The 21,809-nt window shown below is 33.5% G+C and overlaps 1 protein-coding gene across 2 annotated transcripts in view; it reads right to left on the bottom strand.

Moving 5' to 3' along the window:
* LOC126886369 (juvenile hormone acid O-methyltransferase-like) overlaps positions 1-17,281 on the bottom strand; it is a 31,923-nt gene extending 14,642 nt beyond the window's left edge. The window contains exons 1-3 of one of the 2 annotated variants that reach the window (XM_050653262.1): positions 16,870-17,281; positions 11,407-11,681; positions 7,297-7,389 (exon numbers count right to left, since the gene is read on the bottom strand). In XM_050653262.1, coding sequence (XP_050509219.1) covers positions 7,379-7,389; positions 11,407-11,681; positions 16,870-17,237 — 654 coding nt within the window. In that variant the 5' untranslated portion in view covers positions 17,238-17,281 and the 3' untranslated portion in view covers positions 7,297-7,378. Of the gene's footprint in view, positions 1-7,296; positions 7,390-11,406; positions 11,682-16,869 lie in introns of those variants that run through there. The other variant, XM_050653261.1, reaches the window with a different exon arrangement.
* Positions 17,282-21,809: the final 4,528 nt, after the last annotated feature.

Raw genomic sequence — 21,809 nt, 5'->3', positions numbered from 1 at the left:
AGAGGATGATTCCCTCATAATTGATAAGAATAAGGTTAGGAGGGAAAAAAATTTATGCAGATCAAATCTCCAAGATACGATAAAAAAAGAGCCAAACTTGATACAAGGGCTATACTTTGATGGTCGAAACGATAAAACTTTAAAAATTGATGAAGTTAATAACAAGTGTTTCACAAGAAGTGCAAAAGAGGAACACTTTTCAATTATTAAAGAACCTGGCTCGATTTATGTTGGCCATGTGACGCCATCTACTGGAACTTCGAAGGACATTGCTAGTGCTATATTGGACTACTTGAATGAGTCAAATTTTTCGCTCGATGAGCTTGATGTAATTGGATGCGATGGTACCGTCACAAATACAGGCTGGAAAACCGGTGTAATTCGCACAATCGAGGAAAAAATAAAAAGACCGCTGCAGTGGGGAGTTTGCCTTTTGCATTTGAACGAATTGCCGTTCAGGCACTTGTTTCAAACTTTGGACGGTGAAACGACTGGCCCAAAATCTTTTAGTGGTCCTATTGGCTCACAACTCAGAAATTGTGAAAAACTTCCAGTAGTAAAATTTCAAATCATTAATTGCGAGATTCCAGACATCGATAGCAAAATCTTAAGTAAAGACCAACAATATCTCCTGGATGTAAGTTTGGCTATCAAGTCAGGCACCTGCACAATAGACTTCGCAATTCGTGAACCAGGTCCTATCTCCCATTCCCGATGGCTGACAACAGCGAACAGAGTTCTTCGTCTTTATATGAGCGTTGAAACTTTGAAGAACATCTTATTTTGGTACAATTTATACATAAATCTTACATGCCTGTATGGTTTAAGATAAAAAAAAGTAAGTACCTTACAGATGGACCAAAACATGTTTTTAATTTAATAAAATCTTCACGATTCCTTCCAGAAAACTTGATAAAGGTGGTTGATCCAGTAATTGAAAGGAATGCGTTTTTCGCGCATCCAGAAAACTTGCTCCTCAGTATGATTGTTGATGAAAGGGCCCATATCAGAGAGTTGGGGCTTAGAAGAATCATAAAATCAAGGACCGTAGCTTCCAATAAAAAGCTAGTCCGAACTTTTAAACCCCCAAAACTCAACTTCCAGGCAAACGAATATTATGAAATTATTGATTGGACTACTACTGCTATTTCTCCACCACCGTTGTTGCGAAGAGTATCTGACGAAGAAATGTGGGCCAAAATTTCAACTGCCAACACACCAGAAGAATGGAATTTCCATAAATTTCCGTGTCACACGCAAGCGGTGGAGCGCTGTGTGAAATTGGTAACTGAAGCCTCCTCAAAACTCGTTGGTGCCAAGAACAGAGATGGATTCATAAGAACAACGCTGCTATCAAGAGCTTCAATGCCAAGTTTTTCAAGCAAGCAAGATTTTAAAGTTCCAAACATTTAACGGACTATTCTGTGAGTCTGGGAATTGACAATTCGTAAATTTTGTAATTTTGTAATTAATAAACTCATTTGGATAAATGTAAATTGCCTATTTATTTATTTTTCCTACAGGTTCCATCAACATTATATTTCTAAAAATAACACATGAGTAGTGGGTTTAAAAAAATTAGTTGCTGCACTACACTATAAAAGTAATTAGCACTCGAAAAGTGATCAATTAACTATATTGAAGGCCTTGCGCTACCTAAAATTAAAAAAAAAGTAATATTTCAATAACTCATTGTGTTTTTATAACTATAATATAAATGATTTTCACTATAGCAGTTCAATATGTAGCTGTTTGGATATTTAAAAAAAAATGGTAAAATCCTGTGATTTTAGTGAAATTTCGAAAGTTCAGATGCGCTAGCTGGGGGTTAGGTATATATTTTTTTTCTTTTTTGCATTTTGATAACCCATAATAGAGACAAGTTTTTTTCGGTATAGCATTAAGAAAAAAAAATAAAATTTTTTTTCGGCCCACCCTATTGCATATGGTCAATGGACCTCTAAATATGAAAAAACCGCAAAGTGCTACCAAAGGTTTCGCCTAGGCCAAACTAGTTTTCCTAAAATCGGATTTGGCCGGTAACATAATACAAATATTGTTATTTCCTATTATTTATATATATATTTCCTATATCTTTCATATTATTATTTCCTTGTTTGTATTCATGAATATGTTACCCATATTATGACAAATAAAGACAGTTTATTTGTTTTTAATAACTATCGTAGGGGAGCCCAAGCGGGGATTTTTGCAGTTACTCGAGCGCGTCAGATTAGGGTATGGGGAGAAACCTTGCACCCTGTAAATGTACTCCTACCATATTTTGGATGTTAACACAGGGAAGTTCGTTAAGGGGAGCCCGAAAAAAATTTCTGTCCTTAAAAAAACTCGAAATCGTCAGATTAAACTAAGGTAAGTTAAGTAGGGGAGAGTTGGACAAAACCGGGTAGGTTGATAAAACCGGGTACCCCTTAATTCTTCTAACTGTCTGCTGCTATCTATTAGACAATGTTAAAATTAGTGTCCCTTTACCACCAACAGTCGTGTGTATTCATTTCTACCTCATTTGAGTAATCTGTGCCAGAGCAGTAAGACCTCACCTGTTTTTTGATGCAGGAAACTCGATTTTTAAGGAAAGTTGATAGCTGTTTTCTCCTCTAATGAATAACTAATGGCCATTTCAAAATTTAATACATGTAACCTAGTAAATTACCTTTAATTTGGCCAAAAATTTTGAATATTATATCATAATTTAAAAATTTAATTAACATTTAATGTCTTGTTTACGAGTTTGACAAAACCGGGTAGTCCTAAAATCGGCAAAACCGGGTACCCGATTTTATCAGGCCTCTTGTTACTTCCAGTTTCTGCAGTAATTTTTTTGCTTTTAGTTAACTACAACGTGTGGCTTTTTCTGTTAAAGAAGCTAGTAGGAAAAATTTAAAAAATCTTCAGTCGTAAAAAAATTAAAACTAAATGAACTGGACAAAAAAAGAAAAAACGTGGTAAGAAAGGGCTGCACCAAAAACAAAATTTTGGAGAGTTTGGAGAAAGAAGATAATAATGCCGATACGTGTCTATATTACAATTAACTATTTTCAAATTATAATGCGAAGGAAGGCTAGATAAAATGTGTGCCTTGCTTTAAATAGGCTTATGACGCCTGTAGTACCTATGATGATGTAAATTAAGTTTTTATTTGTGACTTCTGTTCATATATTTTCGATTTTTGTTCACATACTTTTAATAAATATTTTATTTTCTGCCGATTAGTATTTTTACATGGTAATTAAGTTACTACCCGGTTTTATCATACCGGTTGGACAAAACCGGGTATTTTGCAATATTTTAATAAAAATAAAAAAAATTAAAAATCTAAGAATATTCTTAAAAATTGGCATTGGCATATCAAACTTAAGTCATTTGAGAATATTTAAATCTGCAGCAAACATTTGCTACTCTCACATAGCAAAAGATACAGACGATTTTTGGAGTGGTACCCGGTTTTGTCCAACTCTCCCCTACATGTCAAAGAGTTTTCTATTTCAAAAATCTGACGGATTAAGCGAGGCGTAAAGAAATGGGTGGGTCACAAAGTTTCACAAGAAAAAAGCGAATATTCCGAGAAATAAACGTCAGATCGAAAAACTAAGAAATACTTGTTCAACATTTTTCAAAAATCTATCGAAGGATACTAAACACGACCCTCCAAGAAGAGGGGTGGGGGTAAATTTAAAATTTTAAATAGGAACCCGGCGATATTTCGCGCAATGAACATTAGGTCGAAAAACTGCAACATACACTTATTCAATATTTTTGAAAAATCTATCGAATTACACTAAACACGACCCCCCCCCCCCCGGAGATGTGGTGGGGGTTATTTTAAAATCTTAAATAGGACCCCCATTTTTATTGCAGATTTGGATTCCTTACTTAAAAATAAGTAACTTTTATTCGAGACATTTTTCGAATTATGGATAGATGGCGTAATAATCGAAATAAAAAAAATATGAAAAACATTTTTTAAGAAACGCTTTTCTTTAGTTACGAGTGACTAAAATTAAAAATATTATAAAAAAATCCACTAAAAAGCAAAAAATAAAAAAAATTGGAAAAATCTAACACATTCGTCAAAGAAAAGCGTTGCGCCTGTTCATCGAATAAACGGTTTTCTCCCCACTCTTTTCTTTAACGAGTATGTTAGATTTTTTCAATTTTTTTTTTTTAATTTTTTGCTTTTTAGTAGATTTTTTTTATAATATTTTTAATTTTAGTCACTCGTAACTAAAGAAAAGCGTTTCTTAAAAAATGTTTTTTCATATTTTTTTTATTTCGATTATTACGCCATCTATCCATAATTCGAAAAATGTCTCGAATAAAAGTTACTTATTTTTACGTAAGGAATCCAAATCTGCAATAAAAATGGGGGTCCTATTTAAGATTTTAAAATAACCCCCACCACATCTCCGGGGGGGGTCGTGTTTAGTGTAATTCAATAGATTTTTCAAAAATATTGAATAAGTGTATGTTGCAGTTTTTCGATCTAATGTTCATTGCGCGAAATATCGCCGGGTTCCTATTTAAAATTTTAAATTTACCCCCACCCCTCTTCTTGGAGGGTCGTGTTTAGTATCCTTCGATAGATTTTTGAAAAATTTTGAACAAGTATTTCTTAGAACTTTTCACTCAAGCTTTCACTCAAGCTATTTCTTAGAACTCAAGCTTTTCTAAAGAAAAGCGTTTCTTAAAAAAATTTTTTTCATATTTTTTTTATTTTTTTTATTTTTTATTTTTAGTCTTACACTTTTCAAACATGAAAATATATCATCATGTTTATTAAAATATGTATAAAACATATTATGTACTAACATCAAAAGTAGTCGGAATCGGCAAAATAGCCCTGTCGCCAGGGGGGGTACAACGGCCTCCTTTATTCAGATGGACTTACCCAAGTTTTTTTCATGTATTTTGACCCGTAGAATACGAATTTTTTGGGTAACAGTTGATCCGGATGTCGGTAAGATTGTTATTGACCAAGAACTTGAGGAATTACATAACCGCGATCTCTCGCAAAACAAAACATTTTTTGGTATTTTTTGGGTCATTCTAAGCAAAACATGTTTCTACAATTTTTTCGTAGGATGGCTAGTTTTCGAGATAACCGCGGTTGAACTTTCAAAAAATCGAAAAATTGCAATTTTTGAACCCGAATAACTTTTGATTAAAAAATAAAATAGCCAGTCTGCTTACCGCATTTGAAAGTTTAAGTCAAATTATATCGGTTTTAATTATTTGCATTGCTAAAAATTTATTTTTTTATTGTTTAACAAAGCTATAAACACATAGTGTTTCCCGTGCCTTTACATGCATTTTAACGCATGCTACGTAGAAATAGCCTCGATTGCACTAGTACCTATTCTACCTACTCGTTAGATTTTAAATGAGAAATCATAGAAAACATCACTCACGCACTAGGTGTTTGTAGCTTTGTTTAACAATAACACAATAAATTTTTAGCAATGCAAATAATCAAAACCGATATAATTTGACTTGAACTTTCAAAGGCGCTAAGTAGAATTGCTATTTTATTTTTTAATCAAAAGTTATTCGGGTTTAAAAATTGCAGTTTTTCGATTTTTTGAAAGTTCAACCGCGTTTATCTCGAAAACTGAGCATCCTACGGGAAAACTTGTTAGAACATTTTTTACTTAGAATGACCCAAAAAATACAAAAAAATGTTTTGTTTTGTGAGAAACCTCTGTTATGTAATTCCTCAAGTTCTTGGTCAATAACAATCTTATCGACATCCTGATCAACTGTTACCCAAAAAATTCGTATTCTACGGGTCAAAATACATGAAAAAAACTTGGGTAAGTCCATCTGAATAAAGGAGGCCGTTGTACCCCCCCTGGCGACAGGACTAAAAAGTTTAAAACTTTATTGTTTATTTTTGAAGCATAACGTAAACAGTGAAATTATATATTGTTCATATCATTAGCTACAATCCGTAAAAGTTTCAAGTTTTTACATTGTAAAAAACGAGAGAATTTAAGCATTTTCCATTAAAATCTTTTTTTTATTTAAACAAATAATAAACATTTTTTTCACTGACTATTCGTGTATTGTTCCCGCGAATGCATATGTCTACAAATTTTTATTCATTTGCATTGAAGAAAAGACAGTCAAATTAACGTCTAAAAATTTGACGCGAACTATTGAACTAAATAAAAGTGTTTAAAAAAACGATTATTGGAAATGGAAAATTATATTAAAAATAGAAAGTCCCCACTAAAATGGAAAACTTTACTTACCTTTTTTTGGTTTTAGGACCTACTCTTCACAACCCAATAGGTCCCCAAAGCGATTGATTAACTGCAAATTTAGCATACTTTCTTTCCCTACTACTACTGTTATTTCTTCAACTATTGTCTGAAACATCTTAGTAACTCATTTTAAACACTTATTGACTTACACCGATTGGCTTCTGAGGCATCGAATTATTGCTACCCTATTTTTGTTTCTTGAACTGTCTTCTCAATAGTGTAAAATGTGATAATCTATACCTAGTTACTTTGTCAGACTCGTTCATTTCACTTGTTTCAAGGATACTTACAGTTTGGAGCTTCATTTATTTTATGGTGTTGTGAATCTTTCTTGGTTGGAACATCCTTCTTTCATTTTATGTAACTATTTTTTCTTCTTCAGAAGATGTATTTATTCTTTATCCTTCTAGCTGATCAAGAGATTCTCAGCACCCCTACTTCAGTCAAGGAGGGAAGAACATGTAGTGATCCGTCTGACATTAAAAACTCAATAGCCATTCGAGTTCGGAAGAAACAAGGGTTAGCCAAGAGAGGCTGATGCAAAAGATTAAAGACATTTAATCAAGACAAAATGAAAAAAAAATAAAATCTAAAGGCAGTTATGATGCGCCAGGTGCATTTCATAAGCGTATGACTTTCGATACACTTTGTGTTTCCGCTCATACCTCAAAGTGTTGACTACATACTGTATGGCTCGTCAAGCACTCCAGAGCATCGAAGATAGGGTGCACGTCATATTTACAATGTAGATACCCCAAATACATGGCCTTACATAGGATACAATTTGTTGGTTGAGATTGGCAAAAGTTGTATTTCTGAATTTTACTTCTTTTTGTCAATAATTTGCAACAAAAAAAGTTAACAGCCAGAGGCTACAATGACAAAGCCTTTACTAAGATAGCAAGGAATCAGATCATAACAAGTGTGAGTAGCACATAATTTATTCTGAGCACACCAAAACCTTTCATTACTGAGATGCATTTTTAGAAAAAAAAAACAAAAAACAATAAAATCCTTTATAAAAGTATATTATTTAAAATCCCTTAAAGTGGCTACATCACAGAACTAGTTTTCGATTGAATTACCAATCATTATCAGTGCTTACCTAAAATGAATATAACCTGATAAAATAATGCAAAGGTTTTAAAATTTTGACTACGGTTAAGAAAAGTTGTAGGTTATACTCACGTGAAATTTACATGCTAACCACCAAGATATAGTATTACAAAAATATCTGGGTAAAAACCCTTTACAAGTAATCCGTCAAGAAAACATAGGTTAAAAATGCGAACTTAAGCATGGATGTTTAAAATATCCCAGTAATACGCCCCAGGTAACATCTGAGCTATGAGCCCTGATTCTAAATCAAATTTCGACACTAAACAAGTCGCTTTCAATATGGCGACGTCGAAATGCGACTGTGCGAGCCTTGTGGATTTTAGTTGAACTAACGAAATGACGTCACGAAATAGCGACTATCGAAATTAATAGCGACTCCAAAAAAGTGGTTGATATTATAATTTCGATGTCGAAATTACTTGACACGGAGATGAATGAATGGCCAAAAGCGAGGTTAGGTTTAGTTTAGATGTGTTTTGTTTATTTCTTGCAAGTAAAACTAAAGCAAAAGGTATTAATATGGCTGGGTTTAATTGAAATTTGCTTGTTTTGAGGAATTAGATAGAATAGTATTAAATTAGAAATATAATAATTGAGAATGTCCACAACATGAATCATCAACTCAATGAAAGATGTAAGGTAATAATCTGGGAAAATTAGTAAAAAAAAAGGAAAATTAATTACCAGCTATTTTATTGCTGGACATGCTGAAATCAAATGTTAAGATTTCCTATATTAGTAATATAGCTGTGCAAAGTCCACAGAAAGTGTGCTATTTTGTTTATAAACAAATTAGCGCTCCGAAATCTTTTTTTTTTATTTATTGCTCTATAACTCCGAACATTTTAACTTTAAACCAAAACACTCGCATAAATATTGACAGTAATTTAATTCTGCACATTGATAATTTATTCCAATTTCCTTCGACGGAAATTTTCCTCGGAAAATTCGAGTTTTTCAAACAAAATCTTTAATTTTCAACTAAAATTTGAGAGAAGTAATTATTTATCAATAATTAAATAATTTGGTGACAGTGACATAAATCTTTTTTGTTATGAGTGTCTTGAAGATATGAAAATTTGTATGTACAAAGAGGACCGGAATTAAAAGTTATCTAATGGTTCAAAGATTAAAATCCTGTTGTTTATAACTCTGTCGCAAATGCCGGTCAAATTTGACCGGTTATACCTGGAATCACTCCTCGCAATTCAATTTTTTTTTTCTTCGAAGAGGGCACAGAAGCCGTGCCCTTTTCAACAGCGTTAACTTAATTTAATTTAATCTAATATCTTCTGAGGGGTTCTATTTGTTTATAAGCCAAAAAATTGTTTCTTTATAACATTCCTGGGACCGCTCAAATGGTCCAGTTTCAATCCTGTAAGGTACGTTGAATAGGTATAGTGCTTTTTTATACGAAAATCATAGTTATTCTGGTGTATCATAATCTTTCTGGTTATTATTTCGACCGAATTTTTTTAATTAATATTTTAATTATTGCTAAACTATTGGTTAGATTGTCGCCGGTCTCCTGATATACAGAGAGGGGCTAAATTATGGAATAAATTCATTTTCTCTAAAATGGACGATTTTAGAGAAAAATCCCGAAACAGGTCGATTTTTATTTTTAAATTAAATTTTTTTGGCATATATTTCAAACTAGTGACGTCATCCGTCCGAGCGTGATGACGTAATCGATTATTTTTTAAATAGGAATAGGGGTTCGTGTTGTAGCTCATTTACAAAGGCGTTCAATTCTCTATTCAGTATAGGGCTTTTCATTCACAGACATTTATTTCGAGCTTCTGTCATATTTCGTATAATCCGTAAATATTAATATTATACACAGATTATTCAACATATGACAGGAGCTCGAAACAAATGACAATCGATGAAAAGCCCTATAATAAACATTAATATCATTATTTATACAGGGAGGCCAAAAAAATTTTTGAATTAAATTAATTCACACAAGAAGAACAATGCATGTAATTTATTTAACTCAAAATACATTCTATTGCTGTCAGAAAATAGAAAAAAATGTTTATTTTGCAAATAAACATTGCTTTTAGCTTAAATTAAGTGTTCAAACTGCCAATAGGTAGCAGGGAGGCTGTTTGTGATTTAATTTAAGCGAAAAGAAATGTTTATTTGTGAAATAAACCTTTTTTTCTATTTTCTGACAGCAGTACAATGTATTTTGAGTTAAATAAATTACATACATTCTTCTTTTTGCGCCAATTAATTTAATTTAAAAGTTATTTTTTGGCAACCCTGTATAAATACCTAATGATATTAATGTTTATATTACGGAATAGAGAGCGGAACGCCCTTTCAAATGGCCTACCACACGACCCCTATTCCCATTAACAAAATTATCGATTACGTCATCACGCTTAGATGGATGACGTCACTAGTATGAAATATATGCCAAAAAATTGTAATTTAAAAATAAAAATCGACCTCCTTCGGGATTTTGCACCAAAATCGTCCGTTTTTAAAGAAATGAATTTATTCCATAATTTAGCCCCTCTGTATAATCTGCTATAATAAATCTTTCATGTCAGCAATTATTTAATTATTGATAAATAATTAGGTACTTTCCTAAAATTTTAATTGAAAATTGCAGATTTTTTGGGAAAACTCGGATTTTCTGAGTAAAATTTTTGTTGAAGGAAATCGGAAAAAAAATAACTTTGTGCAGAACTAAATTACGGTGAATTTTTATTTGAGTGTTTTTGGCTCAAAGGAAAAATTTTAGGAGTTACAGATCACTAATTGAAAAAAAAAGAAGATTTAGGAGTGCTAATTTGTTTATAAATAAAATAACACACTTTCTGCGGACTTGTCATACCCCATATTACTAATATATGCAATCTTAAGATTCGATTTTAGCAATAAAATAGCTGGTAAATAATTTTTCCCAAAAATGGCATTTTTTCGATAATTTTCCCAGACTATCAACAAATTCCAATAAACCGGAGCGCCAACCCAAATTCTGAGCAGTCTCAACATGATAAGGTTAATATCCCCAGTTGTGACTAATATCGAAATGAATAAGAATCGCTATACTATGCGGCTGTCATGGCGGTGTCGAAATGAAATTGCGACTGTCGAAATGAATTAGAATCAGGCCCATGGTTTGACTTGTTCACATGATGACAGTATGGCAGCAATTGACAATGGAATGGATGGGGACTCCTGAACGATGACATGAGAGAAGTGACAGTTCCACAGGAAGTTGAAAAATTAACCTGTCATATTTAAAGACAGCTTGTTAAAATAAGAAATGATGTAACAACACTCACTCCATTGTGAAAGATAATCATTTAAAATAAAATAAACTAGATGTTGTAGTTAAAAAATGTATTCACGTATATTGTCAGTGGAGGTGGTTAGACAAACCACATTACACAAATGTTTTTATTCGAAAACTAAAGTCAGTAATCAAATCCTATTCTCAAAAGACCTAAAATTTAAAAAAGCAATTTTGTGTTGATTTAAAGTTATCTAATTTACTTAACTTATTGGTAGCTGTAGTAATTCGTGTAAGTTTAAAAAAGAGTTCAAAGTAGGAGTGGTGACTGAGGTGCAAAAATGTCTTAAACAATCTAGGGGGATGTATCATTAAGAAAGCACAAGCTCAAACTTAGGCGACTAATTCCTAAAGACCCCGCAAACTGCCCGGATCCCTAAGGGTTTAAAAAACAAACCGTCATAAGATGAAGACGACAATGGGAGGGGGAAGAGGGGATGGGTATGAAATGTCTATGAGGAAATTAATGAGACTGGAACATAAACGGGACTCAGAAAGAAAATAAGACTTTTTAATTTGGTTTTAATGTAGATGAGTGTTATATGTTGGTAATGACAGATTGAATAGGTAAGGTGAAAATAGTCCTATGTAGAAATATGATGGTGGGTTGTATATAGATGAAAATTTATAACATAACTAACCTAACCTAACATAATATTTTTATACGACATCTTTTTATAAAACGCTTACCTTCACTTTCTTTTTCATTCGGAAACTTATACGACCCTTTCTCAACTGTATAAATGTAATCCTTGAATCCTGCTGCTTCGATATCCTTTCTGTACTCTTCTCTCGGACTTTCTGCGTAGTAGTAAGTAGAAACCATTCGTTCTTGGTTATATTTTCTCCATTTCGGATGATGTCTCATTTTGTGAAATAAATAGTCAACTGGTGTATGTTTGAAAAACGTGAGAAAAACTGATCCGCCAGGTTTTAACATTTTCTGGATGTTTTTAAATCCTTGTCTAGAATTAAATTAAAGGAAATCTAAATAAAATGTAAACAGGATAGGAATATTCATGTAAAACTATATTAGTTTTATATAGATATTACTTAGCTAACAATCTAAATGTTATCAGCATAGATGAAGAAATATTGGATAGAGTACAATCATAAAAATATTCTTACTGTTGTTGGTTGAATGAATAGTGGAAATTCCAGGAAATCAAAAGCAGAACAAAGCAAGCTATAACACAATTTACGAAAATACAAATTTATTGACCAACAGAGAATTAAGAATTACTCTTTTCTTCTTCTTAATGTGCACTTCTGAGTAGGCGTGCCTCGTACATTGTCTTGTCAGGTGAGATATTAGATAGTCAGGAGTAATTATTCGTTTTTTTGGCAACGTTGCGACGCATTTCATAACTGTGGATTCCTGTCCATTGGCGAATATTACATTCGAATGCGAGAAATGAATATTACATTGGCAGCCATGTCATCTTTTTGTCTCTTCTAAATACGTCTGCTAAATATTCAGTCTTTTTAATATTTACATAATCAAAATTTTCCTGATTGTAGATTCAAGCTGTTCTTAATACTTTCTCATTTCTGACTCTATCCCTCCATGATATTCTATGCGTTCGACGCAGGCACCATATTTCAAATTTTCAAGTTTGTTAAAATAACTGGCCTTTAACGTCCATGCTTCCATTACGTACAAGAGAACAGGACACAACGTAATACTTTATTACCTTGTATATTAGGCTAAAATCCAACTTGCTTCTTCTATTGCCCTTTTAAGGGACGCAAGCAACTACTATGATTTACTAGACAATCCGAGTATTTAAATTGCCCAACTTACTCAATTTCTTCTCCAGATTCATTTGCACCTTTGCATTTGTGTAATTATTTCCCCTAGAATCTTTTTTTTTGTCTGGTGGATATTTATAATCAGAAGCAAAGCTTCACTTATCATTTTTCGCTTTCACAAAGCAGATTTCAATTAAAAGGCATCGAAGATTTTATATTCCACGTTATATGCCACTATCGCTATGTCATCGGCGTATCTAATGTTGTTAATAAATTTGCTACTGTTTCTTACCCAGTTATTAATATTATCCACCTTGCATCTCCGTCCTATATCTTTGCTCTGTCCCATAGAGTCTTACCATCGATTTTTCGAAGGTTTTCATCTCCGCGGTTTCGATAAATTTTTTGTCCTCTCTGTGTCGGGTCGTGTTTCTGCCGCGTATGTCATTATTGGTCTGCTGACTGTTTTGTAAATTCTGCCTTTAATTTTTTTCCAATATTTTTATTTCTCTATATTGTGTCATTCAGGCAAACTGCGGCTCTGTTTGCTCTATTCACTTTATCTTCCACTTCTGTTTCGAGCCTTCCGTAGCTAGATAGTGTGATGCCTTGATATTTAAATTCCATCACTTGTTCTATTATGTGAACCTCCAGCTCCAATTTACATCTTATTGGATCTGCTGTTAAAACCATGCATTTTGTCTTTTTTAGGGAAATAAACATGCTAAATTTTCTGGCGGTTATGTTAAATTGGTGCAGCATACGTTGTAAATCATCTTCACTTTGGGCGATTAGTATTGCATCGTCTGTATAGCAGATTATTTTAAGTTACTTTTCTCCCATTTGGTATCCTTTTTTATTCTTACTTTTTTATTATTTCGTCCATGATCAGGTTGAACAATAAAGGACTCAAGGAATTCCCCTGTCTTATCCCATTGCCGGCTTCAATTGGGTATGTTAGTTCATCTTCCACTTTTACTTTTATTGTGTTGTTCTGGTAAATGTTTTCTTCTTCTTCTTATATTAGGCCTAAGGCCTACTGGCCTGTTCTTAACCGATTTTGATCTTGTATTTCTAGCTGTGATGCTGACTGCCAGCTATCTCGCAACCTTTTAAAGGGCCTTCCTATTGGTCTCTTGCCTGTTGGTTTCAAATCACTGGATATATGGGCTATTCTCTCGGTGTTCATTCTCATCACATGCTCATTCCACTCTCGTCGTCTCTTTCTTCCCCACCGTACTGTATCTTGTATGTTAAAGAGATCTCTTATTCTGTCGTTCGGTAATCTGTCTCTCAGTGTTTTCCCAGTTATTGACCCCAACGTTCTCAATTCTGATGTTCTAGTATTCTCTTGGTTTCTGCTGTGTCACATCTTGTTTCTATCGTGTACGTCATGATCGGTCTTATACATAATTTGTATATGCGTACTTTCCCTTCCAGCCTCATATCTTTGTTTCTTCAGATGACATCCCTCAGACATCCTGACACGTAATTGACTTTATTTGCTTGCTTTAGGACGCTCTCTTTAACATCTCCATAACTACATATTTCGACTCCCAGATATTGGAATCTCGAGACTTGTTCAATTAGTTCGTTGTTAATTACTAATTTGCATCTTATGAGTTCCCTTGACAATACCAGGGATTTTGTCTTAGCTGTTGATATTTTCATGTTGTAGTTCTTCGCCAGTATATTGAAAGTTTGTGCCATTCGCTGTAGGTTATCCTCGTTATCGGAGATGAAGTTTGCGTCGTCAGCATAACAGAGGATTTTTATTTGTTTTTCTGCCATATTGTATCCTTTTCCAGTACCTTTAATGTTTTCTATGATTTTGTCCATTACTAAATTAAAAAGCAATGGGCTCAAGCTTACATGTTTTCGATTGTTTTAATTATTCCTAGAGGTAGCTCTCTCAAGTATAACAAATGAAAAACGTCTTTTAATGTGACCCTGTCAAATGCTTTCTTAAGGTCCACGAAACATAAATATGCCATTTTTTTGTATTCAAACAATTTCTTTTCAACTTGCGTCATTATAAATATAGCGTCAGTGCATGACCTTCCCGACCTAAAACCTTGTTGTTCTTCTGCTAATGGTATAATTTCATTCAATTTGTTTGTTATCACTTTGGTTGTTAATTTTAATGTTGTGTTTAATAAGTTAGTTCCTCTGTAATTCTCCGGGTTCGATTTGTCTCCTCTTGTAAAGAGAGGTATTAGGATGCTTGATCTCCATTCTTGTGTTATTCTGTTTTGTTCTATTATTTTTTATATTAGTTGTTGAGCAAATTATTTGCGTAAACTTTACAGGTATTAAGTACATCGTAAGGGTCGATTACTAGTTCATCTTGTTCATTATGTTTTTCAGCAATTCAATCCAGCAGATCACAGCAATTTCATGCGCTGTTCCATCACCTCTAACATTTCATCTGCCATCCACTCATTCTGACTGTTTTATTTTGAAAAATAAAAGTGTTGTTCCCATCATCAAATAATTCTTTTATGGTATTCCATGAATTCTCAACATCGTCCACACTTGCACATATAACCTATTGTTAGTTTCTTGTATATATACTTCTCTTGTATCGTTGGCTTTGAGTTTTCTAATATTTAATGATACATTCCTGAAGAATCCCTTTAATAATGAATTATGATGTTATATCTCAGCATTCTGCTGTATAAAATAAAAATGTGGACTCTGACTAAAATAACATATAAATGACTTGAGGCTTTCGAAAAGTGGGAGTAGAAAGGTGGCTAACGCAGCGGCGGAATTCAGTAGCGATTTTTAAATTTACACTACTATCGAGTTCCTAAAGGTTAGAATAATAAAATTTGGAGTAGTTAGCAAAAAAGGTTAAGCCTTTTTTTCGACTGTACTATAAATAAAAAATAAATATCATATAAAATATACAGTAAATAAAATAATGTTAAACTGGAACGTTAAAAAACAACGATTTACCTTGGACTGTCAACGAGATGCATTAGAGACATTCCAAAAATATGATCAAATCTCCCTTCAAAATCGACAGGAACATGCTTTGCACCAACATCGAACTGTCAAAACTTTGCCCTGGGTATATTGACGTTCTTTTTGGCATATTTCACCATATCCGGAGATATATCAGTCGCGACAAATTCCTTGTAATCCTTTGGCAGGATAGCGCCCAACGTTTGCTGCGAACTATGCCCAGTTTCGAAACCGCATTCCATTATGCACGCATTTTCTTTCCAGTTGATCAGAGGTCCGTACTTATTTAGATGAGCTTAGAGTAAATGGTTTTGATGGTCTGTTTTAGCTGATGATATAATTCATATTGTTGTTGTAAATGTTATTAATTACCCTTATCATTTTATTACTTATACCTCTCTTCTCTCATATTTCCCATAATGTTTGCCTTGGTACCGTGTCAAAAGACTTTTCAAGATCTATGTAAGCCATATACATATTTTTTCCTGTTGCTCATATTTTTCTATTATTTGGTTGATTGTAAATATATGATCCTGGGTGTTTCTCCCTTTTCTGAGACCGCTTTGTGATTCCTCTAGTGTGCTGTCAATTTTTCCGATTATTCTTTTGTTCAGTGTTATTCCTCTGTAATAGTTGTTGCAATCTGTTCTATCGCCCTTTATATAAATTGGAAATATCTGTGCCTTCTGCCAGTCCATCGGTATCTGTTCTTCTCTCCAAACTTCATTAAATATTTTTAATAATATCTCTGTTGGATTTTGTTCCATTTTTTTTATCATTTCACTGGTTATTCTGTCATATCCTGGTGCTTTTCTGTTTTTCATTTCTGCAATATCTTCTTGCAGTTCATTTGTGGTTTTAGGGTCTACATTGTCATCTTCTATTCTTTGGTTCGCTACATTGTTTTCTTCGTGATAGCAGTGAGTTTGTAGTATCTATTGGAAATATTCTCTCCATCTGTTCATTATTTCTGTTTCTTCTCTAAGAATTTCGCCAGTTTTATTCTTTATGTTTTCTATTTCTTGAATTTTTTCTTTTCTCATTGACTTTAAAGTCCATAGAAAAGTTTCTGATCCTCTTTACTGTTTGTTTCCATATTTTCTCCAAATTTTTCCATTTGTCCTTCTTTGCCTATGTAGCCAGTTCTTTTACTAGTCTCCTGTGTTTTTTATATTCTTCATAGTTTTCTGGTGTTTTGTTTTGTAAGTATGTTTTCCAAGTATTTTTCTTTCTTTTAACTTGTTTTTTTAACTTTTAAATTTACACTAGCGTCCCTAAAGGTTAAAATAATAAAATTTGGAGTAGCTCGCCATGTAAGGTTAGGCCTTTTTTCATAAAACCCAACTGGACTATTGATAACAAAGGAATATCATATAAAATATACAGTAAATAAAATAATGTTAAGCTGAAACGTTATTAAAAATGATTTACCTTGGACTATCCACAAGATGCATTAGAGACATTCCAAAAATATGATCAAATCTCTCTTCAAAATCGACAGGCACATGCTTTGCACCAACATCGAGCTGTAAAAACTTTGCCCTGGGTATATTGACGTTCTTTTTGGCATATTCCACCATATCCGGAGATATATCAGTCGCGACAAATTCCTTGTAATCCTTTGGAAGGATAGCGCCCAACGTTTGCTGCGAACTATGCCCAGTTCCGAATCCGCATTCCATTATGCACGCATTTTCTTTCCAGTTGATTAGAGGCCCGTACTTTTTCAGATGAGCTTGAGTAGCTCGCAATAAAAATGTACAGTTTTCCGCCCATAGTTTAGGAAATACAAACGCCATTGTTTCAACTGACCGAGTCAAATAAATTCAAATGATCTTGGGTAAGCGTATTTATCGTAAAAACAAAAAAAAAACTTTGTTTATGTATTTGTATAACTTTTATTTTATATGTTAGTCGAGAATTTTGCAAGGCTAATATGAGAAATTCTTATTAAAAAATGTTTAATTGCATATTATTCCAGGCATATAATTTTTATGGCACATTATATAAAATTTAAGGTAATAAACGGTAAAACCAACAACTGCTATTACAAAAATTTGATTTTGCAGCGGTGGCTAAAAATAAAACCATTGGAAGGATTTGGTTAGCTCTAGAAAAGTTTAGGTATCTTTTTTCAAATAAACTGGTCGTCAAAAGGCATAACCAAAAAAAAGTTGATTAATAGCAAGTTGAAAATTTGTTAATAGCTTAACGGTGTCTAGTCGAACACACTTTGATGTACGGGAACACTGGAACAGTGGAACTTTTAATTGTGAAACATTTTAAAAATTTGGAACGTCAGATTACGAAAACGTCCCATGTATTTTGTCGGACAAACATCCAATTGGTTTGTTGCCCTTTCATTAAACTCTCATGCAAAAATCAGACTGCTATTACTAACCAACATGATTCCTGTCATTTGACATGTTCTTCGTGTTCCACCCAATAAAATGCCCAGTTGGTGATACACACCAGTCTGATTTTTGCATGACAGTTTAATGAAATGCTAACAAATCAATTGGAAGTTCTGTCCGACAAAAGACATTTGACGTTTTAGTAGTCTGACGTTCTAAATTTTTAACCTGTTCCACAATTAAAACTTTTCCTGTTCCAGTGTTCCCATACATTAAAATTTGTCCGACTAGACACCGTTAGGCTATTAATAAATTTTCAGCTTGCTATTAATCAACTTTTTTTTGGTACGAGGGATCCAGGTCTATCAGGGATATTATTGGAAAATACTTTAAAACGAAAATATTTAAACGTACATGATAAAAATTCTTTATTGTAAAATAAATTAAGATCATTGCACAATTGCACCTCTTTTGTATCAAAAATCTACCAACTCAAAGGTTTCGCTAATAAATAAAAAACTCAATTTGGCAGAATTCCTTTAATACCAGAATCGTTTTCAAATTCTAACAAAAAATTAAAAACGTATAAACATTTATAAATATAAACGTATAAACCTGAAAATACAGCAGTATTATACTCGTCAGCATTATACTAGTTAAATCGGAGAGTGCAGAAAGAGTCCGGTTTCTGAGTACCGGTTTCTGAGCTAATGATGAGTTCTGATGTCCACCGCAAAATTCATTATATTTTGAGGTGTCTTCAAAAATTTGCCACCGTTTTTTTAAATCCACAAGGAAAAAGTTTTCCTGTAGTTGGCTGTATATCATGTAATAAAAAAAAACAGTAAAATCCTTTATAAAAGGTATATATTTAAAATCCCTAAAAAGGGCTACGTCACAATCACATAACTAGTTTTCGACTGGTTTACCAGTCATCATCAGTGCTTACGTGAAGTTTACATGCCAACGACCAAGATATAATTTAACAAAAATATGAGGGTCAAAGTTCTGGAAAGTAATCCGGTAAGGAAACATCGATTGAAAATAATAACTTAAGCGTCTATGTTTGAAATATTTGCTAATATGCCCCAGGTAACATCTGAGCTGTGATTTGACATGTTCACATGGTGAAAGTGTGGCAGAAAATGACAATGAAATGGCTCATCCCATTTCATTGTCACTTGCTGCCACACTTCCACCATGTGAACAAGTCAAATCACAGCTCAGATGTTACCTGGGGCATATTAGCAAATATTTCAAACATAGACGCTTAAGTTAGTATTTTCAATCGATGTTTCCTTGCCGGATTACTTTTACAGAACTTTGATCCTCATATTTTTGTTAAATTATATCTTTGTAGTTAGCATGTAAACTTCACGTAAGCACTGATGATGACTGGTAAACCAGTCGAAAACTAGTTATGTGATTGTGAAATAGCCCTTTTTAGGGATTTTAAATATATACCTTTTATAAAGGATTTTTCTGTTTTTTTTTTGCCTATTTGCTTATTTTTCAATATTTTTTTTAATTATTTCTTGAATAATCTATAAATTGTACTGAATATGCCTATTGAATTTAAAAATAAAATAATTTTACCATACTTTAAAAAAATTTGCTTGAAATATTGATTTCAACCACTACGGCCACCCCTTAAAGATAGCTATGACACGATTTTGATAGGCAATCCATGCTAATAGAAATGTTTGTTTATGCATGAAATTTAATAAAAACAATGTTTCATTCGGCAAGAACATGGGTACAGGTCGACCTATATTCGGATCTTGTACTAACAGTAGAACCCCGAAAATCTGATGTTCGATTCGCGAAATATCGCGAGATTCGTATTTAAAATTTTAAATTTACCCCCACCTCTCTTTGTGGAGAGTCGTATTTGGTATCATACCATAGATTTTTATACACATATATAAACATATATAAACTTTTCACAAAAATTATCAAAAAAAGACTGGAGGCTAACTTAGACTTCTATCAGCCTAGAGAACAAGCTGGGTTTAGATCCGGATATATCACTAACGACCACTTACTGGTAATAAAAAACTTGATAGAGAAGTCGGCGGAATACAACAAACCATTGGCACTGATATTCGTGGACTATGAGAAAGCGTTCGAGACCATAAACCAGCAGAACATGTTAAAAGCATTGACAGAATGCCGAATAGACCTTCGCTACACTTACATGATAAAATATACCTACCACAATGCAACGGCTAGCGTAAGACTCTCTGATCAACCAACTAATAAATTCTGTATGCAGCGAGGAGTACGGCAAGGAGACACCATCTCACCAAAGCTGTTCACAACCCTTTTAGAACACACTTTTAAGAAGGCAGATCTGAACGAATATGGTATCAATATAAATGGGGAGAAGCTCAGTCATTTGAGATGCGCAGATGACATCGTCTTTATAGCCGATCGTATGGATGATGCAATAATAATGTTGAACGTTATATCGACGCTATATCACGCTTCCTTTGAGGTCGGACTAAAGATTAATATCAACAAGACGCAAATAATGACTAATCTGGTGCTAAATCGTAATATTGTTGGAATGGATATTGAGCAGACTGCATCGTATAAGTACTTGGGACATGAAATTCGGTTGGAAAGAGATAACCAGACGTGCGAGCTCCCACGTCGCATAGGATTAGCCTGGGCAGCGTTTGGTAAACTGAGCTGTGTATTTAAATCGGACTTACCCATATGCCTGAAAAGGAAAATCCTTGACCAGTGTGTATTGCCTGTACTCACTTATGGAGCGGAAACATTAACACTCACAAAAAAGGTGGTAAACAAGATTCGCATAACTCAGAGGGCTATGGAGCATGTTGGGTGTCTCCCTGAGAGACCGAATCCCAAACGAAGAAATACGTCGTAGAACAAAAACAAAGGACGCCCTCGAAAGAATCGCGTCGCTCAAGTGGAATTCGGCAGGACACGTTGCCAGATTGTCACACAACTGATATACAAAACGTATTGTCGAGTGGAGGTCACGATAAGAAGCACTACGGAGCAGAGGACGACCACCAACCAGATGGGCTGACGATCTGAAGCGTACTGTTGGCAACTGGATGCAAGCCGCACAAAACAGAGAAAGATATAATGAGCTGAGGGAGACCTATGTCTAGCAGTAGGGATGGCGGTTTTTGATAAAACACCGGTTTTCGCTTATACCGGTTTTTTTGCTTACGGTTAACCTGGCGGTTATAACCGGCCAAAACAAACCGGTTGTTGGAAAAACCGGTTTTCGGTTTTTTTAATCCAATAGGTTACAAAGTTACATTTACAATACACTTTAGTTTGCGATACTCCATTCGACTCGATATCATATCAATATGATCAAAATTAGTACTATCGAAAGAACATGCATTACTTTTAACACGTTTGTATATTTGTAGAATAGGTATATTTTAACTCATTTAATACTTCCTGTATGAGTGTATCGTTTTGAAAACGTATCGAAGTTCTTGGAGATTCGTATTCGTAATCAGTAATTCGATATTCATAGTCAGAGCATTATTTTTGGTAATCAGAAAAAGTCATTCACCCACTTTCAATGTTTCAAGAGTTAAGTGTGAAATATAGATGATGTTTGCGTCTAATTCAACCAGATCACTTCTTATGTAAATATTATGATTACAAATACCTTTTCAAGGAAATATTATAATAAAACTTTGCTTCTGTATTTTATAAAATAAAATAAAATTTTAATTATGGTTTTGTTTGGAATAATTACTTGAGAATAATAATTATGATTGGGACCCAAAATAATACCTAACCTAATTCTAATCACCGTAAAAATCTAATAACCGGTTTTTACTTTAAAAAGAAAAAACCGCTTATAACCGGGACAAAAAAACAACCGGTACAACCGGTTATTGCGAAGTAAAAAAACCGGTTTTACGTTTAAACTGGTAGGTTTTTCCCATCCCTATCCAGCAGTGGACGAGTACGGGTTGATGATGATTATGTCACAAAAAAGCAATTTAAAAAACTATT

This window comes from Diabrotica virgifera, chromosome 6 (assembly GCF_917563875.1).
Source record: "Diabrotica virgifera virgifera chromosome 6, PGI_DIABVI_V3a".
Classification (NCBI taxonomy): domain Eukaryota; kingdom Metazoa; phylum Arthropoda; class Insecta; order Coleoptera; family Chrysomelidae; genus Diabrotica; species Diabrotica virgifera.
Note: the sequence above shows the minus strand (reverse complement) of the source record. Positions and strands in the feature narration are given on the sequence as shown.